This window comes from Ascaphus truei, chromosome 2, assembly GCF_040206685.1.
Source record: "Ascaphus truei isolate aAscTru1 chromosome 2, aAscTru1.hap1, whole genome shotgun sequence".
In the NCBI taxonomy this organism is placed as follows: Eukaryota; Metazoa; Chordata; class Amphibia; order Anura; family Ascaphidae; genus Ascaphus; species Ascaphus truei.
The window spans coordinates 479,834,360-479,859,875 of record NC_134484.1 but is presented as its reverse complement, the minus strand read 5'-3'; the positions used below and the strand labels follow the sequence as shown (position 1 = coordinate 479,859,875).

Genomic DNA, 25,516 nt, shown 5'->3' with positions numbered 1-25,516 from the left:
ATAATTATTTTGTGTTTAAAAATAAATATTTTTTACAGACGAGGCACAGCAATGGGGGCGGCCTGTGCACTCTCCTATGCTAACCTGTTCCTGAGCTGGTGGAAGAGAGAGGTTGTTTTTTCGGACGATAATCAGCACTTTAGCGGTTTGTTGTGTTTGAGATACATCGATGACATCCTTGTAATCTGGAAAGGTACCAGTGCTTTATTTGCAGATTTCATCGATGTACTCAACCACTGTGAAGCGCTGAGTACACTTTTGGCGCTATATAAATAAAGACATACAATACAGTACAACCACAACGAACACAACATCAGACTCACCTTTGTTTGTAGCTCCACATGTGTTGATTTTTTGGACCTCAAGATTAGTGTGGATGAGGTTGGAATGATCCAAACAGACATTTTTCGTAAACATACGACTACAAACTCTGTCCTCCATGCTACCAGCTCGCATCCAGGACATCAAGTTAGGGGAATCCCACGCAGTGAATTCTTAAGGCTTAAACGGAATTGTTCATCTAAAGATACCTTTGATACTAGAGCCAAAGAGCTCAAAGATCGCTTCTACAAACGAGGTTACAGCAAGACAACGGTCAACAAGGGTTATCAAAATTGTTTGAACATTAGCCGTGAGAGTTTATGACAACCTAAACCAAAGTATCTAGGCCAAAAAAAAATTCGATTTGTTGCCACATTTAATCAGCAGTGGTCTGACCTGCGGGGTATTCTACAAAAGCACTAGAACATCTTGATGACTGACAAGGATCTTAAAGATTCACTGGGAGACCATTTTAGTCTCACCAGCCGCAGGTCACCCAACCTACGAGACAAACTAGTGCACAGCCATTATACCCCTCAGGTCAATACCACTTTTTTATCTAAGTCAATTAAACCAGGATTTATTAAATGTGGTAATTGCTCAGCCTGCAGATACATGCGACAAACATCTAGTTTCACTAATACATCTATGTCCCGGACATATAAGGTGTTGATGTTCCTGAACGGTAAAAGTAAGGGAGTGATCTACCAGCTCTCCTGCCCTTGTGGTCTTGTCTATGTAGGCATGACCACAAGGGAGGTTCGGTTTCGTGTACTAGAACACACACGTAACATCAAAAATGCCAGACGTGACTTAGATGCTTTAAAAAAAATCTCATCGTTACCACGTCATTTTTTTACATAACCATCAGTCCGACTGTTCGCTCCTCACCGCATTCGCGTTCGACCGGGTCTCTCTGGGTGTCCGTTGTGGGGACATAGAGAAGGTCCTGTTGAAGCGCGAGTTTAGGTGAATTGTGCAGCTGGGCACTATGATGCCGCGAGGTCTGAATGATTATTTGGGCTTCGCAATGTTTCTCTGATTTTGCAATTTAATGTCCTTTCAAATGTTCTCTCATGTCTTAATATATGGTTCATCTTTTGTTCTCTCTTTTTCTCCCCTCCCTGGTTTGCTGTTTTATGCCCCCTGCCAGTCTACACTGACTGAAATTTTGGCCTCAGAGATGACATCTCCGGTATGGCCGTATCACAGTACACTGTGATACATCTGCTTCAAGCTAAAGATTAAAGAATACCCTATGCTTTCAGATGATAGATGGGATGTTATGCGGTTCCTATTAAGACTCTGATGCAGCAAGCCATCACCCAAGATATAGAAGAACTATTGATTATTCACAGACATTGTTGTGGGAGCTTTTTATTACATCTCTGATCCCCTACAAACACGGAATTATATTTTGAATCATTAAGCATGGATCTTTACACTACCATACACTCTAAGAATGACAGATTTGGTTGCAGATCTAATGAAAATTAGCTCCACCCTTTGGCAAATTTCATCAGCGCTACTACCGCTGCTATATTGAAGAAAGAACGTATCAGTGTGCACTACTGAGATTTCATATGTGCCAGTCATAGCTCCCAAGAAAGACTACGTAAACGAGGCTCCTTCCTGGCTCCTGGAGATACTATCGGCGCCGCGGTGGTTGCCGTGGTGACGGCACGCTTTGATGCCCTTCACGTGATGACATCAGCACTACTCAGTGGCTCCCTTACGTGATGACATCACCAGCACTAAAAAAACAGAAAACACAGCGCACAACGCTCATAGTGCATTAAATGATATCTTTAGTAACCAAAATAAAAAGGTAAGTATTGTGCGTACATAAGAATAAAATTAAACAAGCATTTCAGGGTTATTGTTACCCAGCACCAACGGACGCCTGTGATGGTCTCGTGGCTCTCTCCTTCTTACTCCAACAACCTCGGTGTAGGGCCTGGACAATCTCCACTCCAATCGCTGGTAATTCAGCCTCTTGCCTTAGGATGAGGCTAGTGCAATCTCAGCAGTCCAGAAAGACCTCCGCTTGTCTGTGTTAAGCCCGTCACTGCATCAGACTCATGAGACTGATGCAGTGACGGGCTTAACACAGACAAGCGGAGGTCTTTCTGGACTGCTGAGATTGCACTAGCCTCATCCTAAGGCAAGAGGCTGAATTACCAGCGATTGGAGTGGAGATTGTCCAGGCCCTACACCGAGGTTGTTGGAGTAAGAAGGAGAGAGCCACGAGACCATCACAGGCGTCCGTTGGTGCTGGGTAACAATAACCCTGAAATGCTTGTTTAATTTTATTCTTATGTACGCACAATACTTACCTTTTTATTTTGGTTACTAAAGATATCATTTAATGCACTATGAGCGTTGTGCGCTGTGTTTTCTGTTTTTTTGTGTGCTTATAGGGGGGACTAGAGCCATCCCTGGTGTCACAGCTGCAGACGCTCCATTGATTTCAATTTATACACAAGGTCACCTATTTTATTGTATCACATTCATCACGTCACTTATATTGTTGTTGCGCACCTTTTCTTTGTCACCTTTATCACCAGCACTACCCTGAATTTCCAGGCCAATCAGTATGATAATCTGAGAGCTGGCGAATCCGTGACGTGATGACGTCAGCGACAACACCATCAGTGATTACTTCTAGCTACAACTGCTCTGTTTTAAGATTTTTGGCACGAATTCTGCTCCTCTGCCTCCTCTATATATACTGGCCCATTCCTCCTAAACTCCACTTCCAGAAGAAGACCGTTCAGTCGAAACGCGTTGGAGTGGGAGTGTTTTGGAGAGAGACCCCTGACTTTTCACCTTAAGGAACATACCTGTGTTATTGGCTTTGCTCTATCAGCTTTTGGTGATGTATTAATTCCACCCTATGTGATTACATGCCGCTTATGCTTCTGGACTTTTTTTATTGGCACTTTTTTATTTTCATCATAGTAACCACTGGATGAGGCTTATGATATCCTCTCCATGATTCCCTAGTATTCAGTCCCTGCAGCACTGAAATACTGTGTGCTTAATGTGGTTGCCTGTGCCAAGTTGGCTGGCATTTTCCTTTGTACCAATATTGCTGGTTGGGAGATCTATTTCGGTTGCTATCTGCTTATTCCATCTATAGCAGTATTATTGCACCCTATGCCATGTATTTAGTCCATTACGCCAGTACACCCTTACAACCATTGAGTTGTCTTTATATCATATCCAGTTCCCATGGTTATTAGAATTGTCGTTGTGGAGACCCCCTCCTTTTTTAATATTTCATCCCCTGTTTTTACCCATCATTAATAAAATGTATTACTTAGATTCCACTTTGGTATACCCGTGTGCTTATTATATGGATGCTTTTTTGTTGTGCTATAATACCTTTATCCATTGTGCACCACAGTCTATTGATTATATATCACATATTTAAGACAGTTTTTGGGTAACCTTTATATTTGGCGTGCATGCGGTATAACTTTGTGTCTTATCATATATAATATAAGATATATGATATATATATAGATATATATATATAGATATATATATATCTATATATACACAGTAAAGTCCGTAAATAATTGGACACTGTTACAAGTTTCATAATTTTGGCTCTACGCCACGACAATGGATTTGAGATGAAACAACCGAGATGCAATAGAAGTGCAGACTTTTAGCTTTAATTCAAGGGGTTGAACAAAAATATCGTATGAAACATTTAGGAAGTGCAATCATTTTCATACACAGTCCCCTTATTTCAGGGGCTCAAATGTAATTGGACAAATTAACAAAATCATAAATAAAATGTTCATCTTTAATACTTTGTCGAGAATCCTTTGCAGGCAATGACTGCTTGACGTCTGGAACGCATGGACATCGCCAAACGCTGGGTTTCCTCCTTTGTGATGCTTTGCCAGGCCTTTACTGCAGCTGTCTTCAGTTGTTTGTTCGTGAGTCTTTCTGCCTTAAGTTTTGTCTTCAGCAAGAGAAATGCATGCTCGATCGGGTTGAGATCAGGTGATTGACTCGGCCATTGCAGAATATTCCACTTCTTTGCCTAAAAAAACTCCTGGGTTGCATTTGCAGTATGTTTATGGTCATTGTCCAATCAACTTCACTGAATTCAGCTGAATCTGAGCAGACAATATATTCCTATACACTTCAGAATTCATCCGGCTGCTTCTGTCTTCTGTCAGATCATCAATAAACACTAGTGACCCAGTGACATTGGAAGCCATGCATGCCCATGCCATCACACTGCCTCCACCGTGTTTTACAGATGATGTGGTATGCTTCGGATCATGAGCCGTTCCAAGCCTTCTCCATACTTTTTTCTTCCCATCATTCTGGCATAGGTTGATCTTAGTTTCATCTGTCCAAAGCTTGCTGTTCCAGAACTGGGTTGGCTTTTTTTAGATATTGTTTGGCAAAGTCTAATCTGGCCTTTCTATTCTTGAGGCTTATGAATGGTTTACACCTTGTGGTGAACCCTCTGTATTTGCTCTCGTAAAGTCTTCTCTTTATGGTAGACTTGGATAATGATATGCCTACCTCCTGGAGAGTGTTCTTCACTTGGCTGGATGTGGTGAAGGGGTTTTTCTTTACCATGGAAAGGATCCTATAATCATCCACCACTGTTGCCTTCCGTGGACGTCCAGTCCTTTTTGTGTTTGCAGAGCTCACCAGTGCGTTCTTTTTTCCCCTCAAAATGTACCAAACTGTTGATTTGGCCACTCCTAGTGTTTTTGCTATCTCTCTGATGGATTTTCTTTTTTTTGCAGCCTAAGGATGCCCTGTTTCACTTGCATTGAGAGCTCCTTTGACCGCATGTTGTGGGTTCACAGCAACAGCTTCCAAATGCGAATGCCACACCTGGAATCAACTCCAGACCTTTTACCTGCTTAATTGATGATGAAATAACGAAGGAACAGCCCACACCTGTCCATGAAACAGCTTTTGAGTCAATTGTTCAATTACTTTTGGTCCCTTGAAAAAGAGGGGTGCTACATATTAAAGAGATGTAATTTCTAAACCCTTCCTCCAATTTGTATGTGAATACCCTCAAATTAAAGCTGATACACTGCACTTAAGCCAATATTCATTATTTAACTGTAACTTGAATTTATTTTGGTAAACAGCCGAAATAACAAAACTTGTATCTGTGTCCAATTATTTCCGGACCTAACTGTGTGTGTGTTTGTGTGGTTTCCATTGACCAAACAATGATCCTACTAGAATTATAAATCTGCCCTCTCTATCCTTTTTGATTACATTAAGAACAGATGGTGTTCTGCGGTTGAAAAAAATTGCCACTCTTTTTTAAAGACGCGACTGGAGATATATCTGCTGGGGAAAACTACTTCTGAGATATTTTGAGAGGGCTTAGCGGGGACAACCCAGGCCAGATGGAAGGGAATGTACCTGAGAGATCCCTGTGTAGAGCGTCTGTTAGAGGGAGCTGGTGCAAGGGAGGACCACAGAGGAGAGACTAACAATAACAAACCAAAAAAAGAGCAATGTGGGGCGTAATTACCCATTGCTCTGGTGCCCTTGGGGACTAAAAAGGGGTGTAACTTGGGGAAGAGGGGGTACCAAGGGACTTGTGTGGGGGAGCAAAGTTACACTCGCCTTGTGTAGGGGCAAAATAACTTGAAGCCATGAACTGCCGTCCCACGAACTTCGAAGGCCCCACAAACCATAATTATACGTAGTATTACCGCACACATAACAGAATTCTGAAAACAATATAACTTTTCAGTAGTCCATAGAGCAAACCGGAGTCTCTCTGAAACCTGAAACTTATAACTTTTACCCACCATAGATAAACAACACAAGACATCACTTCAGGGGTGATGGAAGGGAGAAAGTGGAGGGGGACCCCACCCCCTCTCCAGTCCAGAACGCCACAACAGGCTCACTCCACCTCCCATCTCGTCCAGCCACATTCCTTCCTCCACCAAAGCAGAGATTCTTTAAAGAGTGTGAGGCCATGTTCTTGGGGTGCTTTATTCACGGTGGGATGGAAGGAGGTACCTTAAGACAGTGGAGAGGCGGCCATAAATTCCTCGAAGGAAGGGATGGTAAGCCCTGTCATATACAAGTTTCGCATAATCCTTCTGTGATTATTCTGGACTCGGGGGCAGGTCTATTTGTGCTCAAATGAGGGGAACTGCCCAGAGAGCAGTCCGTGTAGCAATTGAAAGGTAGGTTCGCTCCAGAGCGCGAATGGAGGATCAGTGCCCCAGATCCGGCTATGGTCTGAATATAGGAGGAAAGCTCAGCTAGGGAGTGAGTGACTCGGCTGTCCGTGTCTATGTGGCTTGACCAGCTAAGCATGTTTAGTAGCCGAGTTTCTGGTCACCAGGCCTAGCCAGGATAAACTCACTGAGTGCTGTTGTTTTTGTGCGATGTCTCTCCCAGTTCAAGGCCTTGTAGCCGGAAGAAAGCTGGGCTTTCGTCCAGGTCTCCCATAGCGATGGTATTGTCTTCTTTGACCAACACTAACCTGAACGGGAAGGCCCAGAGGTATTTTACTCCCGCCCTCAGCCTGGTCGGGATCGGCATGAAGCTCCTGTGCCTAGCCAGTGTCGATGGTGATAGATTGTGGAAGACCATTAGAGGGATATTTTCAAAAGGCAGATCGGAAGGACCCTTCGTCGCGTGTGTGAAGACCTCCTTGATTTTGAAGTAGTGGAATCAGAAGATGACATCTCTGAGGTTTTGAGACTGGTGGGCGCGGTCATAGAGCCCTGTGACGGTAGTCTAGTTGTAAGGCCTCCTCAGTTTGGTCAGGTAGGACTTGGTTTACCCATTTGGAAAAAACTCTTCTGGATCCGTGATTGACTCGGGGATGCCTCTGATTCTGATATGGTTTCTCCTTTCCTGGTTCTCGGAATCCTCCTGTTTCTCCAAGATCTCAAGACCTGTTTTTGGAGTACTTCCAGTTTTTCCTTTCTTTTGGGCTTTAATGGACTCATCCAGTTTATGGTCCACTGCATCGGTTCTCTGGCCTAGGGCAGCGATAGCCTGTTTAAATTCCAGGAGGGCACTCTGACGTTCTGTTTGTAACAGAACCTTTCAATTGCCATAGAGGTCCCTCAGGTCCTGCTTCCTAGCCATGAAATGAAGTTCCTGTTTGAGGATGAACCATATGTTGTTTTTTTGGTGCCCCTGTCTTCTACGACTCTCTTGGAGTAATAATCTTGGGTTTGAAAGCTCATACTAAATGCAGTATATTTGTCCAATAAAACAGATCATTCCAATTCTGTTTTCTCTTTTATACAGACACATTCTGACATCCAACAAATATTGATCAAGGAACCTCTGGTCAGCACCTCCAGAGCAGCACTGCCCACTGCCAGCACCTCCAGAGCAGCACTGCCCACTGCCAGCCCCTCCAGAGCAGCACTGCCCACTGCCAGCATGGATCCACACTTGTTAAGTGAGTAATGGAAATATTAAAAGAGTAAAATAGTATTATTAATAATATTAAAATAGTAAAAGAGAGATTTTGGTGTCTGAAATCTGCAAGGATGGAATATGTGATTATTTTGCAGTTATGCGAGTCAAACACCCAAACAAATCTAGTTTTCTTATATAATCTTCTTACCTGCTGAAGATAATATATCTTCAACTATTTTTTTGCCAGAAGGGCTAGTAATAAATTTCTTTACAAGAGGAATTATTTTATACGAATATCAGACGAGGTGAAATCACATGAAGCGCCCCCACTCCCAGCTTTACATGATGGATTTTCCTTTTCTTATTGCCAGGTTTCCCCGTGGTTGTGCTGAAGAGATTACAGATTAAGTCAGGGGAAAAAGAGCCGAACACTGAGGAACATCTGACCCCAATAAAGAGTGAAACTGTTCCATTTCCTGTCTCTGGTGAGTACCTTTTCCCCTTTGTCTGCACAAAGGGATGTTATCTTGTTACAAGGAGCATGGTCACATTTAGTGAATATTCATGGTTAATTGCCTCTCATAGGAAGTCCCCAGGCCTGCTGGGTGTTCTGGGACAAGCCACATGCAGCAGAGTTAGAAATGCAATATGGCTCTCAGACACGTATAAAGGTTGGAAATGCAGAGTTATGGGTGTCTGACCATCAATAGATGCGATAAAACGCATTACGTAAAAACAAATTTAAGGGACCCTTCCCCTGTCTGACCAGTGTATTCTGCCTGTGCTCATGTATGGATGTGAAACTGAAACCCTAAATGTGAATATAATTGAGAAGCTTCAGACAACGCAAAGAAATACTGTATGGTGAGATGTATGCTGGGTATTACCCAAAGAGCACTATGGGTAGGGAAGGATAAGGGGGTGGAGGGGTTAGGAAAGGAAGACCCCCGCTGCAGCCTGATAAGTGTGTTCACTGTGGGGCAATAGGGCTAATAGGCATAAGTGATACAAAAAGAAATCCCTTTGAATGCACTTGCAGTGTAGTGTGATAAGTTGTATTCTTAAAGCCCTTTAATGGTAATATTACAAATGATTATAAGATTGGTCACATACAATAAGATAAGGAGTGGCAGTGTAGATGCTGTACTAACATGCACACTGCGGTGCTGTCAGTGCCTTACAGACTAGCGCGATTTCAATATCAACCAGCAATGATAAGGGTTAATCCTGAGCCCATTGTCATAGCAACAACTAACCTATAAATATCCTGACCTTCGAGAAAGCGTAGACACGAGAAACGTACGTCAGGTGGTTATAGTTATAGTAGGGGCGACGGAGCGACTTGATTCCCTGTAGTCAGTAGAATTAGATTTTTACAGCGACTGTCTCACCATGTGACAGGCTATAACCAATCAGATAACTTCTGATGCAGGGAGATGTGTGTGTGTGTGTCAAGTGAAACACACTATATTAACAACTTTAAAATAGTAAAGTCTCCCGTTATTTAAAGTAAAAGTAAAGTAAGTTCAGCATACAGTACACACACAAATTACAACTCCCCTCCGTTTCTGCCTTCCCCCTTGCTGTTGTCTCTGCCTCTCTGCCTTCCCCCTTGCTCTTGTCCCCGCCCCTCTGCCTTCCCCCTTGCTCTTGTCTCCGCCCCTCTGCCTTCCCCCTTGCTCTTGTCTCCGCCCCTCTGCTTTCCCCTTTGCTCTTGTGTCTGACCCTCTGCTTTCCCCCTTGCTCTTGTGTCTGACCCTCTGCCTTCCCCCTTGCTCTTGTCTCCGCCCCTCTGCTTTCCCCCTTGCTCTTGTGTCTGACCCTCTGCTTTCCCCCTTGCCTGACGTCGCTCCCCTTGTAGCAAGAGACGTCTCCCAAAAACAAATTACAACTTTCGCTATGGAGACAGGAGACGTCATTTGTAGCCGGCACTATAAGCGCAGCCGTAAACACACACGGAGTGTGCCTGTCTGCAACTGCGCATTTTTGCGCTGTTTGACTCACTATCCGGACCAGATCAGTTACATGTAGCTCACCGCAAAATAATGTGCCAGTTAAGTGTTCCAACTACACTATTTGGATACTCACTGCAGAATGTCGTAGTGATTTGGTTGAAAGCAGCATAATCTGTGATGTGGGGGGAATTGGACTCTTATTTAAGGACAGGGAGCACTACAGAAGATACAATTGTGCTTTCAACTGTAAGATATACATCTATCTAATTGGTCTTTGACTATGGTCTAAGATCAGCGGTGCGCAAACTGAGGGGCGCGACCCCCGGGGGGGCTTGAGAATTTGTAGGGGTGTCACGGGCGGTTACAGAGGCCCTGCGCCTCCCCCAGGAATTAAATGCCGGGGGAGGCGTGAGGCCTCTAACTCACCTGCTGCCAGCCGGGTCTTCGGCGATGCTTCGCCAGGGCAACGCCGCTGGGTCATGTGACATTACACGCTGCCATGGTAACGTGCGTCAAATGACGCGGTGGGGTCACGTGAAGTCACATGACCGCAACGTCATTTGACGCCGTGTCATCGGGGAGGTGGGGGGGGAATTCATGTTTTTTTATTAAATTTATTTATAGATGTTATGTGTAAGTTGATTGCGGAACAAAGCTCCAAGTATATAATACCTTTATGAGTGATGTGCTCTCTAAAGGGACGGTCCCGCATTCAATCAATGTTATTGTTTACATACCCAGGATCCCCTGGTCCTGTGTAATACCTCCCCGCCTGTGATTGTGGGTGGAGGAGGTTATGTACACCTCAGGCGTGGGGCGGTTTTGATTCTTTTGATTTCTTTTGGTCACGGGACGGGGACACCATGGGTATTTAGGATTGATTGTATGTATGTCTTTTCACTCTTTGATAAAGCGCAAACACTGAGCGAAACGCGTCTGAGGGGGTCTCTTCCATCGCTGTTTATGTGCCACAAATAAAGTATTTTTGTACCAGTAACACGCAGTCCAGTCACGATTTTTCCCTTTGCTTGTGCACCGCCTCACACACCCTGGCTCTATGGACACTCTTTCGGCTGGAGCACGCGGACGGTCCGTTTGAGCCCCAACGGCATGAATGTTGATTGGGAGATAAACCATTTTCTCCAATAGCTTTTTCTCCTCATCCACAAGTAACCATGATGAGATATTTATACAATGATACATTTAAGATTAACTGATTTGTCAGTATACCTTTTTTACGGTTATACTGCTGCGGCCGAGTTTATTCGAGCATTTGCCCGTTCTCGGCAGCAGCAGTAACCTGGCGCGCGCCGGAGGGTGCCGGGCGCGCGCCGAAGCAGCGGAGGAGCGCCCTCCGATCGGGACTTTCTTCCTCCCGCTGCCGTGTCCGCCGGGTCCCCCGGAACCCCCTGCCGCCGTCCCCCACATTGCGGGACACCAGGGCTCCCTCGGGGAGCCCTGGAAGCGCGTGCAGGGGGCGCAGGCACCCGATGACGCGTGACCGCGCATCGGTGATGCGCGGCACGCCGAGGGGATGCCACTAGCAAGCCAGGAAATCTCCCGGCTTGCGGAACTGGACGCTGTGCAATAAACCGTGTCGCCAGTGTATTGCTCTCTTTAATGTTCTTCTTCCTCTGGATGATCTCCTTGATCCTTTCTGATGTTTCTTTGATACTTATCCCTTATTGTTCCTTAATGTCGGGTGATGTTTCATTTGTTTACCATCTAATCAATATTTTAAAAATGATTAATATATATATTCATATGTCTTTAGAGACTTATGGTAATCATTGATGTCTAATTATTAACAAAAGGTTTTTGACCCATATATATATACATGGAGTAAGAGATTATTATTATTTATTATTTTGAACAATTAAAATCCATACATATATATGTGTATCCTTTGAAAATATATTTCTTGAGTGTTTTATATGTATATATATATATATATATTATATATATATATATATATATATATATATATATATATATATATATATATATATATATATATATATATATATATATATATATACTTTTTCATTTTTTTCATTTTTTCATTTTTATCCATATATATTTGCAAATTTTTTTGGACCCTTTCAGCATTTACTTGTTTTTAACATTACATATTATTACTATTTTTGAGACTCTTCAAGTCTAATTTTAATTTTAAGTTAAGTTTTATTTTTTCAAATTCTCACACTTTTTGTCATGATTAAATCATGAATTGGTTGTTGTTACAGAAACATTTGGTAGTTAATTTTTGTGTTATGTTTGTGTATATATATACACACGTGTATACATATTTCATCATATGTTCTTTCGTTAGTTAGATTTCTCTTTTTGTGATTAAATACAGTGTGTGCATATTGGATCCCACCGGGTGTGATGCTGCTTTCCTGCATAGCGGTACACTCCCCACTCAAAGTTTCAAAAGCTAGCATTTCATGACTACTTGCACTACATCGTACGTAGTGCATTTGCTCCAGTGTCCGTGCGGTTTACAATACGTGGGATGTACCAGCAGGTCCCTCAAAGTACGGATACTGGAGCATATAGGGAACATCAGGAAGGGATTCCAACACACAGTGTATCCAAACACTTTCCTCTGCATCCCAATAGCAATCCAGCAGGCCTGGTCTATAGAGCCATCGAGCATGTCCCCGGCAATTGGCGTGGGGGAGACAGGTTAGCCAACCTGTCTCGCAAGGAGACATTCTGGATTTATAAGCTCAAGACGCTCTGTCCATCAGGGCTTAATATTGACATACTATAGACTTGGGGGTCTTTATATAAATGTCGATAATATGCATGAAGCAATAGCACTTTGTCAGCCAAGCATGTCCCCTTTTTTCCATTCGGCACGCCCACCACTATCCTATTTAGGGATACTGTTTCCCTCCTTTAGAGACTCACTTAGAGACATGGCAAGAAATTTGGCATCAGAAAATCAGTCCATACAGTATACCTTTGAGATATACGTTGTTTCCTCAGACCACCTGTGCCAATATATTGTTACTATCACTGTCATTGATTATGAAAGTTGCAGTTATCAGTTATTTTGGGCCCGCTTAGGCTCTCATCATATGTAGGAACTTTTCCATCTTTTGCATCAAGTGTGATTAATGTCAGCTGTTTACTATCACTGTCTATGGATAACCACTACTCCATTTACTAGCACCCTTTGTTGTGCTTATTTTGTGATTATGGCATATGTTTTCAGTCAAGCTCTCTATTTTGGGCTTATACATGAACTTTGGACATCAGATGTGAGCAAATTCAGACGAGCATTTAGTAATATCTACCGCTGCAATGAAGCACATGCTGTGCCTGTTTTTATGATCGTGTTCTTTTATGATTATGTTTCATGCAGTCCATAGTACTCAGATGAGGGAGCCTCATCAAAGATGCCATTTACCCTTATTTTAGATCCCCCTTCAGGGACTAAAAGTCCATATTCTTTTTATTTTGTATATATGTAAAAACATGTTTTTTCATATTCAGCATTAGACTACTATTCCCATTACATTGCAGAGTGCTTTCTTAGGATTATAGGTATGTCTATGCTATATGGACATCACGCAGGTTATTAGCACTTAAAAGGCATGTACTCAGCCTCTATTTGTGGCATTTCATTATCTGTACCTGTGAACGCAATGTCTTGTATATAATGTATACCCTGTTCACTTATGTAACTGTATTTGTAACCATGTGTAACGGATATTCCCTCCTACCTGACCCACCCAATCTCACATTGGCCCGTGTGGTCTAACCAGTCCCCATATATGATCGTGTCTGGTGGTGCACCTGTAGGCAACAGGGCTCCTGAGTCTCCCGCTTGATGGAAATAGGGGATGTCATCCAGACAGGCAGCTGAGGTAGTGGGTGCAAGTCCTACCTATATCACGTGCAGCGCCTCCACCTCATCAGGATGTGTGCTTCCGCAGGGAGATGGTCCTGGTGAGGAACTCCTTCTTGGTGGTGACTGCCACTGTTGAGTAACTTCACACTCACACAGTGGGGGTATCTTTGAACAGGGCATCTTTATTGATGTTATCGACATGATAGTCTGCCCCTTGCAGCTGTCAGCTTTAGCCGCACATTTCTCTGTGCTGTCCCTTTGCCAGGTACGCCCTCCCAATTGGAGTGGGATCCCCCTCTCCTGTAGGGAGATCACCCCTGTGCCAGGTCCCTGGACACAGTGTGGCCTTGACAGGCTTGATTTGGAAACCAGTGCCACTAGTTACAGCACTATTGGGCACAAAGCTATCCTGCAATACCTTTTACCGGAGCCAAACACTTCAGCAACAACAACCTAACTTTACAGTGTTTTGCCTTATAGGCCAAGGGACAGGCACATCTCTGATGTCACTAACCAGGGACTCAGAGCATGCAGCCACTCCCATCCATACATAGGGCACCTCACCAGGGTGTGAGGGAAAACCTCCATAACTACTGCTGGCATTCCTGTACTTACCAGGGTTTACTGCCAGCAGGGAAGATGTCTGCAGTCCATTATTATGCATGGCTACACATGTATTATTTGTCATTTAACTCTATGCCCAGGACATACTGTACTTGAAAATGAGAGGTAACTGGTAAAATATTTTATAAATAAATAATTGACAAATTTGGGGATTTCATTTTTTTTAAATTTAGTTAAATCTGGCAAATATCTATTGCACTGTTTTCTCTAAGCCGCGCAATTTATTCTCTCCTTATTTTGAGGGGGGAATTTTTTTTTTTTTAATTCGATTTCAACTTTTTTTTTTTTTTTAACAAGTTCAATGTGCCATTGTTATTCAAAGCATTGTAATGCTCAATGCAGACCTTGTGTCATATGAGCGTGCGTATGTATGACATGCAACAGCCATGCTTGTCATTAACCAGGAAGTGGAATTTCTCAGCTGGCCAGGGACAGCTAGTTTGAAACCTTGCAGCCAAAGCATGAAACATTTCATTGTGAAATTGTATTAAAAGGTGATCACAGACAGATAGATTATTACTATTATAGGCTAAATGTAGGCTTATTTCATAAATAATAGACACTTTTGTATAGTTAAATAGATTTTGTTATTCAAATAAAATGGTAAATACATGAAACCACCTCTATATACACTTACACTGCAGATATCTATATCCACACACTGCCGCCTCCTCTGTGTACACACACGCACACACAAAACAGCACACCACACACACACACTGGAGCTCTAGACACACAACCAGCACCTCCTCTACACAGCAGCTCCACACACACACACAAACTCTGCTGCTACACATGCTACACCCATAAACACTGCTACTGACACACACACACACACACACACACACACACACACACACACACACACACAGTTAAATGTCCTTAAATTCGCTTTTTCTATAAACTCACGTCAGCATAACAGAATTCAGCATTCTTGTCGTTTGCACACAAAAACAAAACGTTTATTTTGAAAATAATTACTTACATACAAAAATAGTAAGAATGACGATGGTGATGTTTCAAATAGATTGATATTCTTAAGAATAGTTGCACATAGTAACCTTCTTTCGGTTAATATTCTCTCCGGGTATTAACATATCTTTTTTCTCCTCTTCATGGTATTATCAATCTGGCCTGGTCTTTCTTTCTCTTGCCTATCTTCTCTCAAGCTTACTAAGCTCACTGTTGTATTTATCCAGATAATTTTCCTTGAATCAGCTTTCTTAATATATATTTCTATTCCAAATTAGGTCCTGCAGTTTCAAACTATGATCACATAAGAAACAGCACACTTATTCTAAACATAGAATACCAAATACTGTATGGACTGGAAGATTCTGAGAGCTTTTGTCACAGCCTCTACTCTCAGCTAAAGTCACAGTTGTCTAAAGTCACTCAGTGTCAAACCTAAACAGGGTTTCTGCCTACTCTGACCTTTTAGGACAGCTGCACCGTCAAAATAACTCTATAACTGAACATACAATCAGATATATATATATATCAGACAAATATGTAGATAATAGTATTTGTAACCATGTATTATTTGTCCTAACTCTGTGCCCAGGACATACTTGAAAACGAGAGGTAACTCTCAATGTATTACTTCCTGGTAAAATATTTTATAAATAAATATGAAGGAAAGTCCAGACTATTATACTGTATACTTTAACATTCTGCCTTTGATAACAGATTCATTCATTACAATATAATTATTGCTAAATTGGATTTCTTACAGCCCCCCTAAATTAGATTGTAATAGAATCACTATAAATCATTCAAACAACCATACATATCACATTCAAAAAATATCAAACAGAATGTCAGAATACAGCATACCTCTGAATCACTCGTCCTTCACAATACATATCACCAATAGTTGAAAAACAATACATCATGTTATAACAACGTACAATGATTAAGGCAAATGAAATATTTTCCAATACTGTTACATTACAACAGATTTCTTTAGAAACTTTGCCCATTAAGCTTGTAATTATCCATCATGTTCTCTTTTAGTTTACCTTCTTCATGTTGAAAAACAATTTCTGCTTTTAATTGTTTTTGTAACATCTGAAGTAAACCTTCATCTTTTTACATTTCTTCAGTCCATTTCTCCCAAGAGAACTGAAACTCATTTATTTGAGATATATTTAATTGTAATGGAACCATATTTACATCTCTCAAGAATGTGTAAATATATTCCTATTGGATTTCCTCCAATACAATTTAATTCTTCAATCATTAAAGGTTTTTACTGTTTCAATACAAAGTACTGTAAGTCTGAACGATAAATCTTGACCTGGCGTAATAAACAAATTATTTTAGAATAAAAATGTAAACAAGCGTAAAAAATCTATCCGTTAAGTCTTGCTATAATTGTGTAAAAAATAAAAATCTGGATATTGGAGACTAGAAAATAATAACTGAATATTACAACCACTATTTCTAGTACTATTATAAGAAATAAAAGTCTTCCCCAATATGGACTTTTAAAGAAAAAATAAGAATACTTGTACATCACACCCATAAATCTGTATCATTTTGAACCAATAACAATTCTTCTAGCAAACTTTGTTGTACTCCTAGAGATGTAATTCCCCGTTGTACTTTTTCAGTATTGATTATTTCTTTCAATAGTCCCAGTAGTAATAAATATAATAAAAAATAGTCATTTTGTTCTTTTTTCTAAAAAAGGAAAAAATATTCAGTCCCATCGGTGATGACTCTTGTTGATTTTCCTCATTCGTCTTGATCCCGATCATCCAATCTGATTCTTTATTCATCACATAATTACATAAGACCTGTAAAAATACAGCAGTATCATTATATTGGTAAATATATTTAAACTTAGTCCATCTGGACCATACAATTACAGTACTGTCTACATGTTACATACATAAATCACAAACATAACCTTTAACATAATGTTAACTATATCATTAGATCCTTCTCAATTTGTTTATCAAATTCCTTTTTTCCTAAAAAAATGATCATAATTGTCAACTACTTCCCCCCTTTTTAAAATTTTGGAAATACAGAAAACCTATTTTAATTCCCAAATTTTAAATCCTATTCTACCAACTGATTATGGATGATACTTTAAATCTTTATTTAATCCCTAAAATTTCACATGTAAACTTTCATCACACTGTGAAATGAGAACCCCTAACTGATTCAAGAATGCGTGGAAAACCCCATCTGGAAAAAACATGATTCCAAAAAACTTGTGCTGTAGTAATTGTATCATTATGCTTGACCAGAATGCTCTCAACCCATTTTGAAAAGACAGCTCTCGTAATCCAAGCATATTTTAACCCATTCTTCCCTGAGGGTAAGGAACCATTGTGATCAATTTGTCATGTGGACCATGGGCCATCTGCTGGTGCAATACATTGGAAAGGTGGTTTTTGTCTTTTGAGCCTAGGATTTCCTTTTAAACTTTCCAAAAGTGTCTCTTGTCCTACGTGACCCAAACTTTCATGATTTATGGCCTTTTCTTCATGGACACGAGAGGCTTTAAATCAACCCGGGAAATAGCAATGGACGTATCCTTTGCCCATTTCTCTGTAAAGGAAAGGAGCTGCATATCTTTGTGTCTGACTGTCGCTGTGGCACTAGTCTCTGTAAGCACTACATTCTGTTCTGTTAAAAGCTCTTCCTTAGCCAAGGAATCAACTATTGCATTTCCTTCAGTGATAAAATCCTGTCCTGTTTTTTGTGTTATCTGTAAATCTTTCTTAAGTGTTGGAATGATATCTACAACTGAACCCATTGCTTCTTCTGGCAATCTGTACTGACATTGACCATCCTGTCCCTTCATATTAACCATCTTATATTGAAATCTGCCACAATCATTTTTTTTCTGTGCCCACAATTTTGGAAAAATTTGCACAATCTGCTTGAGACAAAAATTATCACTGATTTCAGGTAATTGAAACTCACTGGTGACCATTTCAATTGGACAAACACTTCTCTCGTTAACATATTCAGAAGGATTAATTAACAGAGGCTTTCTGCCTTTAGAATCTTTCCTTATTGCCTTATTGCCTAAATCCACAATATTACAAAGAGGTGTTCCTGACAACATTGGTAACTTTTCTTTTGTTACACTTAACTGTGCCTTGGTATCTATTAAAAACTCTGTATCAAACCCCCCTAAGGTTCCTTCTTTATCCAAAGTTACAGCAGTTAATACTTCAAGAGGACGTGGTTTCAGATAGTCTAGTCAGGATGAATTAAGTCTTTCGTCTATGTGAGTTATGTTACAAACCTGTTTGTGTGTGAGATCATTAGTGTCTGTGTAACTAGCCATGATTTCTGTAATTTTTTTTACAAGGAAAGCATCCCGTTTTTGCTTAGGTGCTGTGTGCTGAACAAATACATTCTCTTTCCGCAAACTTTTTTGTAGATCTAAGAATTTGTCACAGTTTCTTCTATAATGCCCTATTTCTCCGCAATGAAAACATTTTAAACCTTGCAGCCGCAAAGGCTTGTCTGTTCTGCAGTTGTCACTCCTGTCACTCTGACTGTTCCAAGAGCTTTTACCCATTTGAGTGTCATGAAAGGCATTTCTATCATTAACAATTTCTGAGATTTTAAATCTGGGATTATTCTGCAAAAGCTGACGTCTAATATTATCAATAAAAAGAGCAGCAACTTCTAATGATTTCTCAGAAGCAATTGCAAATGTTACTGGATCTAAAAATGTATTTTTTTTTTTACAAATGCTCTAATTATTTTCTCTTCAGAATCTTGATCAGAAAACAGTAATTTGTATGCAGTCTGGAATTTTAACAAACTCAAAAGTATCCTCTGTAATGTTGGGTTTAAGAGTCTCTAGAATATCAATGGTAATGGTTTGTTGGCCAGTGGAGATTTGGATTAATTGGCTAAGCCTGTCAATGCAAGAACCTTGTATAAAATCACCGATATCATCCTCTTGAGGCATGCTGACAGGCATTTTTAACCTTCGACTGATGTGAGTTGGTAACCAAAGTTTGTAAATCTTATTTCTTTGTTCCTCAGTCAAATTAAATCGATCTGTATAAGATTAAAAAATGTCTGCATTATGAAATGCATCCAGGTGATTTTTATAATCAGGTATATCTTTTAATACCTTCATTAAATGGTCGTGAATTTTTAAATTCAGTGTGGCTGCTTTGTCAAGAAATTTTTTCCTTGTCAGTTCTGTGCTGCTAATGTCAGTCACATCTACGTCTGCACTAGAACTAGGAATAAAAGATGCCCCTTGAGTATCTTTTTTTTTTTTGTCTTTACCAGCAGCACATGCAAATTTGATATTAGATGTTTCAATTTGTTTTTCTAACTCATGTATGCGTTTATGTAAAATGTTACAATTTGAACATTGTTCAGTTTTTACAACTTCGATTTTATGCGATTTCTCATCATTGAAAACCATCAAATTAAACACTTTTATCATTTTCATGACATTTCTTAATTTTTTCTTATCTTTATGCATAGTTGGTATTTTCGTATCTATTCTCTCACTTTCTATTTGCACCTGAGCCCATAGAGAACACCACAATTCAGCATCAGTAGATGTATGAGGTAACACATTTAACATCATATTACTGTCATTTGCATATGAATTAATAAATTCCATTACTTACGTTTTGTTAAGTATTTTCTTTCCCCGAAAACTTGTGCTCCAAGACTCGAATTGTTCTCCCACAAACGTCACAACGTTTCTTTGAAGAAATTCCACGCTATTCCATTCAGCGCATACAAATGCTCCAGACAATGCTCCTTGCACGTCCCGCAAATGTACCTTCTTCCTTGTGAAACTTAACCAGGCAAAGGCAACCCCCGAACAGTTTTTCTCTCTCTTGGAGAATTGTGAAACGTGGTTCTCTGATCTGTTAATCAACTGTAGTAAATTCTACCAAAAACTTGACACTTCTTTTTTTTCTTCGGTTCGTTTCAATTTTTTTCTCAAATCTTGGATCCAGGATGTATCGACCACACACCTCTAATCCAAAAGTGACGAAAAAACTGAATGAAGGCTGGCTCGCCAATGTTAAATGTCCTTAAATTCGCTTTTCTATAGACTCACGTCAGCATAACAGAATTCAGCATTCTTGTCGTTTGCACACAAAAACAAAACGTTAATTTTGAAAATAATTACTTACATACAAAAATAGTAAGAATGACGATGGTGATGTTTCAAATACTGTAGATTGATATTCTTAAGAATAGTTGCACATAGTAACCTTCTTTCAGTTAATACTCTCTCCGGATATTAACATATCTTTTTTTTCCTCTTCATGGTATTATCAATCTGGCCTGGTCTTTCTTCCTCTGGCCTATCTTCTCTCAAGCTTACTAAGCTCACTGTTGTATTTATCCAGATAATATTCCTTGAATCAGCTCTCTTAATATATATTTCTATTCCAAATTAGGTCCTGCAGTTTCAAACTATGATCGCATAAGAAACAGCACACGTATTCTAAACATAGAATACCAAATACAGTATGGACTAGAAGATTCTGAGAGCTTTTGTCACAGCCTCTACTCTCAGCTAAAGTCACAGTTGTCTATAGTCACTCAGTGTCAAACCTAAACAGGGTTTCTGCCTACTCTGACCTTTTAGGACAGCTGCACCGTCAAAATAACTCTATAACTGAACATACAATCAGATATAATATATATATTATATATATATATATTATATATATATATTATATATTATATATATATAGATAAAGAAAAGGGAGTGAAGTAGCGCCAAATAAGAGGTGTTGAAATAGTGTAAAAATATTAATGATAATTTAAATGAATATTTCTAAATAGGCAAAATCACTAAAAATTATAAATGTGTACACTACAATTTAAAATAAATATATATAACATATATTATGTGCTCCTATTTCGTGAAAAACAATTTAAGACAACACTCCAAAAATATGTGATAACATAAAATACAAGCAAAAAGAAAAATTGATATAAAAACCAGTCCTTGAGTGAAAATCCTTAAATAGGAAAAAATAGTCCTGGTATGAGGGATCTCCGGCAGCTCTCAAATAGGATGAACCACATCCAGATGATACCTATTAGAAAAGAAAAAAGAGAGAGAGCGCACGCCCCATAGCATAATACAGTAAATTTATTGGGAAAGGGGAGGGGGGGGTTAGAAAATCCACTCACAAGGGTAGGTTAAAATCAAGCAGTGTGTGAAATATGTCACCGCCAACTCTGGTCACTCAGCCTCCAGACCCTACAGTCCAAATCTCACTTGAAGCTGCTGGTAGATGTTCTCTGATGCATGAGTAGAAAGGCTCCTTAAAATCAATGATGCAATCTTTGAGTTTTAGAAAAATCTCCAATCTCTGCTGGCCGCAATGTGTATCAGCTCTCGATACGGCCTGTCATGCGCTTGCGTGATGACGCAGTTCCGTTCCCTAACGCGTTTTGTCATGTACTGTGACTTTCTCAAAGGGTTGCTGGTGAATCCTGCCCTCACTAAGGATTTATAGTAGCCGGTTGCTAGGTAACTAGATCGTGTCCTTCAATAGGTTCAGAGTTCAAATGGATAAGCCTATCATAGCAGGCTATTGTCTTAGATGAACGAGAAGAGGAGCGGCGGTTTCCCATTGTAAGTAAATGGGCTCATTGACTTCAATGGAGATTCCTCGACGGCGCTTTCCAGGAACGAGTTGGCAGCCGTCCAAACCGCAAAGCGGACACAATGTCTGAAAAAGAGCTTTGATCACTGATTAGTCAAGTTCAACGTCAAGTGGCGTGCAAATCTTAGGTTCTAGGGCACCCAGAAATAAAATTATTTTTGCCCCTATTTCCTAGGCCTCCCCTCACTCGACCACCACCGGTTCCCAGAATCCAGGACCCCCGGAACGGGTTGTGCTGGTAGAGCGGGTCGCGCCATAGGTTCCAATGGCGGCGGCAGAAGCAGCACAAGAAAACGACGAAGTCAGAAACGCTACAAATCATAAGCCCATATCTCCGGTTCTGGAGGGTTCAGAGGGCCAGGGTTTGGGGTACCTGTAGTCACTGCTCCGGCATAGCTGCAGAACCATCCTTGACCCTCTCTGACCAACCCGATGGAGTATGGACCACCTTAAAGGTTCGGGAGTTTTTCCCATAGACTTCAATGTCCGCCGGTTCCCATTGACCGGCTGTGGCGGAGAAACCCTATAGGCTTCAACGGCGGCGATGCCCCGTTGAAAGTCTATGGCGGCGGATTCCCATAGCCGCCAATGGCGGTGGTTTACCATTGAAAGTCTATGGAGGTCACGTGACGACGGGGAGGTGAATGGCTGCTTAGTACCGGAGCTCCATTCCCACCGGCACTAATTATATCAATAACTACAGCAAAATTACGACAACAGCAACACAACCAGCAGTAAAGAATCTCTAAACATACCAGGATGGCTTCTAACAAAACAGTTCGAAAAAAAACCCAGACAGTCTCTACTTATTTAAAAAAAGGAGAGGCAGCACAGGGAGACAGGCCTGAGTCCTCTGTACAACCCACCATAGCAGACCCTGAGGGAGAAAATGCAAGTACTGCATCGGACGACATGGAGGTAATGAGGTGCAAGGATATGAAAGCCTTTTGCGCTGAAATGAAGCAATTTTTTAAAACAGAACTTTAGGCTCAATGGAAAGATATTGATGCCATAGGTGAGCGGACAAATTCCCTAGAGGCTAAGTCTGATGAGACCGTCACTGCACTGGCACAAACCCAGAAACAAGTGACTAAGCTGGGGGACCAGGTCAGATTCCTAGAGGAAAAGATTGAGGACTCTGAAAACAGGGACAGAAGAAGTAATATTTATCTAAGGGGGGTCCCTTAGACTGTCACCGACCCAGAGGATTTTGCCACCAAGTGGCTAGAACAACTCTTCCCTGACAAGACGGACCGTGAGCTCCTGTTAGACAGAAGTCATTGCGCCCTGAGAGGAAAACCTCAGGCAGGGGACCCCCCAAGAGACATTGTTCTCAGGTTCCACCATTACCGCACAAAAGAGGAGGTCTGCAGGATCTCACGGGACACTAAACATATGGAGTTTGATAAAGTGAGATTCCAGGTGTTCCAAGACCTGTCCCCTGCCACCCTTGCCAAAAGAAAATCCCTAGCCCCCATTACAAAAATTCTGAGGGACCAGCAGATTAGATACCGGCGGCTATTCCCATGTGCACTGATGGTGCTGCGGAATGGGGTAGCTCATACCTTGAGGCGTCTGGAGGACGGCGAGGGATTCCTCGGCAAGCTGGGAGCAGTGGAGGTTCGGCAGGCATCTCCACGAGCAGAGGCAGGAGAGGCGGTTGCACCCTTGCCCACGTGGAGAGAAGTGGGGGCTCACCGGTCGGCTACAGGGGAAACGGGAGCAGCGGCAGCCCACAACTGAGTTCTTACCCCATCCGGTGGACGGCACAACTTTACCCAGCAGGAGGGGTCAATACCGCGTCCCCCGGTGACCCAGCTGTCCCCCGGATCCTGCGGCTGCCCTCTTGGTCACGAGCGGGTCCGTCGCGGACTTTTGGATGGCAGCCATCTTGCCTCGATCCTCCCCCATGCTCGGCGGGAACGGCTCTGGCTTTCGCGGGCTTTGCCGCTGACGTCACTGTCAGGCGACGAGACAGGAGCCGTTCTCTCGCGAGACCACGGCGCAGCCCCTTGTGACGCGGCACGCACGGCGGAGAGAATGCCCAGGAGGCAGGAGGAGTCCGCAGCCGTGGGGTGATGATGGTGCTAATGAAAGGGGGGGAGAGAAGCTAGTGATGATGGTGCCAATGAAGGGGGGGGGGGGAGAGGATGCTAATGAGGATGATGGTGCTAATGAAATAAGGGGGAGAGGAAGCTAATGATGATGCCAATGAAAGGGGGGGGGAAAGGATGCTAATGATGATGATGGTGCTAATGAAAGGGGGGGAGAGGAAGTTAATGATGATGATGATGGTGCCAATGAAAGGGGGGTGGGAGAGGATGCTAATGAGGATGATGGTGCTAATGAAAGGGGGGAGGGTGAGGATGCTAATGAAAGGGGGGGGGGAGGATGCTAATGAAAGGGGGGAGGACGCTAATGAAAGGGGGGGATGCTAATGAAAGGGGGGGGAGGAGGCTAATGAAAGGGGGGGAGGATGATAATTAAAGGGGGGGGGATGATAATGCAAGGGGGGATGATAATGAAAGGGGGGGAAGATACAAAGAAGGAAGGGGGGGAGATGAAGAAAGGGGGGGGAGGATATAAAGAAAGTGGGGGGGAGTATATAAAGAAAGGGGGGGAAGGATATAAAGAAAGGGGGGGGAGGTAAAGAAAGGGGGGAAGTAAAGAAAGGGGGGGATAACGAAAGAGGGAGTAAAGTAAGATTCAATTTACTTGTCACCATCTGACATTGAGCCCTTCCCAATAAAGTTACAATGAGGCTCTGTATGTTATATGTATGTTATATGGTATAGAATATCTGTTGCATCTGCTGTATACGTTATAGGTTATATAGGTTATTTATGGTTCGTATGATATATATAGGGTTAATAGGTTAAATATGTTAAATATGTTCATTATAGCATTAAATAACTGGGTTCATTCAATTGCTGGGTATGTAGGTGTGTATGTGTATGTGTATGTATATGTTTATATGTGTGTGTGTGTGTTTTCTCGCCGCTGCCTGCGCGCGTGTGTGTGTGTGTGTGTGTGTGTGTGTGTGTATGTAGACATAGATATATGGATATGCACCCACTATCACTTAGGTACTGCTGTAAGTCATTATAAAGTTAAAAATCACGCTGCAGTTTAAGGTTAAGTTGGTTACCATTTTGCGCCGATGGGATTCACCCACGGCGTCGTACATGTGTTCCTCATATAGGTCCCTGACGAATCAGGACCTTAAACAAGTCCCAGGGGGGTCGGAAGTTGAACAAGAGACAAAGTGGACAGGGTGAGTCATCAAACATTAGCTTGTTACATTTCTCACACATTAAGTGATGGCGTTAACCCTTATATCACATAACGTTAAGGGCTTTAATAGCCCAACCAAGAGAAAAATAGCTTTCACTGACTACAAATGAAAACACGCAGATGTCCTAATGTTACAGAAGACTCATTTTAGCAAGACCAACGCACCTAAATTCCTAGACAAAGACTATGCCCAGTTCTACCTTTCCTGCGCACCGGTTAAAAACCGTGGGGTGGCCATCTTGTTCCATAATAAAATCCCATTTGTAGCCCAAACTATTAAAAGTGACACAGAGGGACGTTTTGTTGTACTAGTGGGCACGATATGGGAGCAATGCATCACAATAGCCACAATCTATGCCCCCTGCGAGCAGGACGCAGTCTTCTTTGAAGACTTTTTTCGGACTCTACGC

At 41.7% G+C, this 25,516-nt stretch overlaps 1 protein-coding gene across 2 annotated transcripts in view; it reads left to right on the top strand.

Annotated features, from left to right (window-relative positions):
* LOC142488392 (uncharacterized) overlaps positions 1 to 25,516 on the top strand; it is a 155,345-nt gene that overhangs the window by 71,768 nt on the left and 58,061 nt on the right. The window contains exons 2-3 of one of the 2 annotated variants that reach the window (XM_075588872.1): positions 7,609 to 7,765; positions 8,097 to 8,210. In XM_075588872.1, coding sequence (XP_075444987.1) covers positions 7,747 to 7,765; positions 8,097 to 8,210 — 133 coding nt within the window. In that variant the 5' untranslated portion in view covers positions 7,609 to 7,746. Of the gene's footprint in view, positions 1 to 1,474; positions 2,083 to 7,608; positions 7,766 to 8,096; positions 8,211 to 25,516 lie in introns of those variants that run through there. The other variant, XR_012799405.1, reaches the window with a different exon arrangement.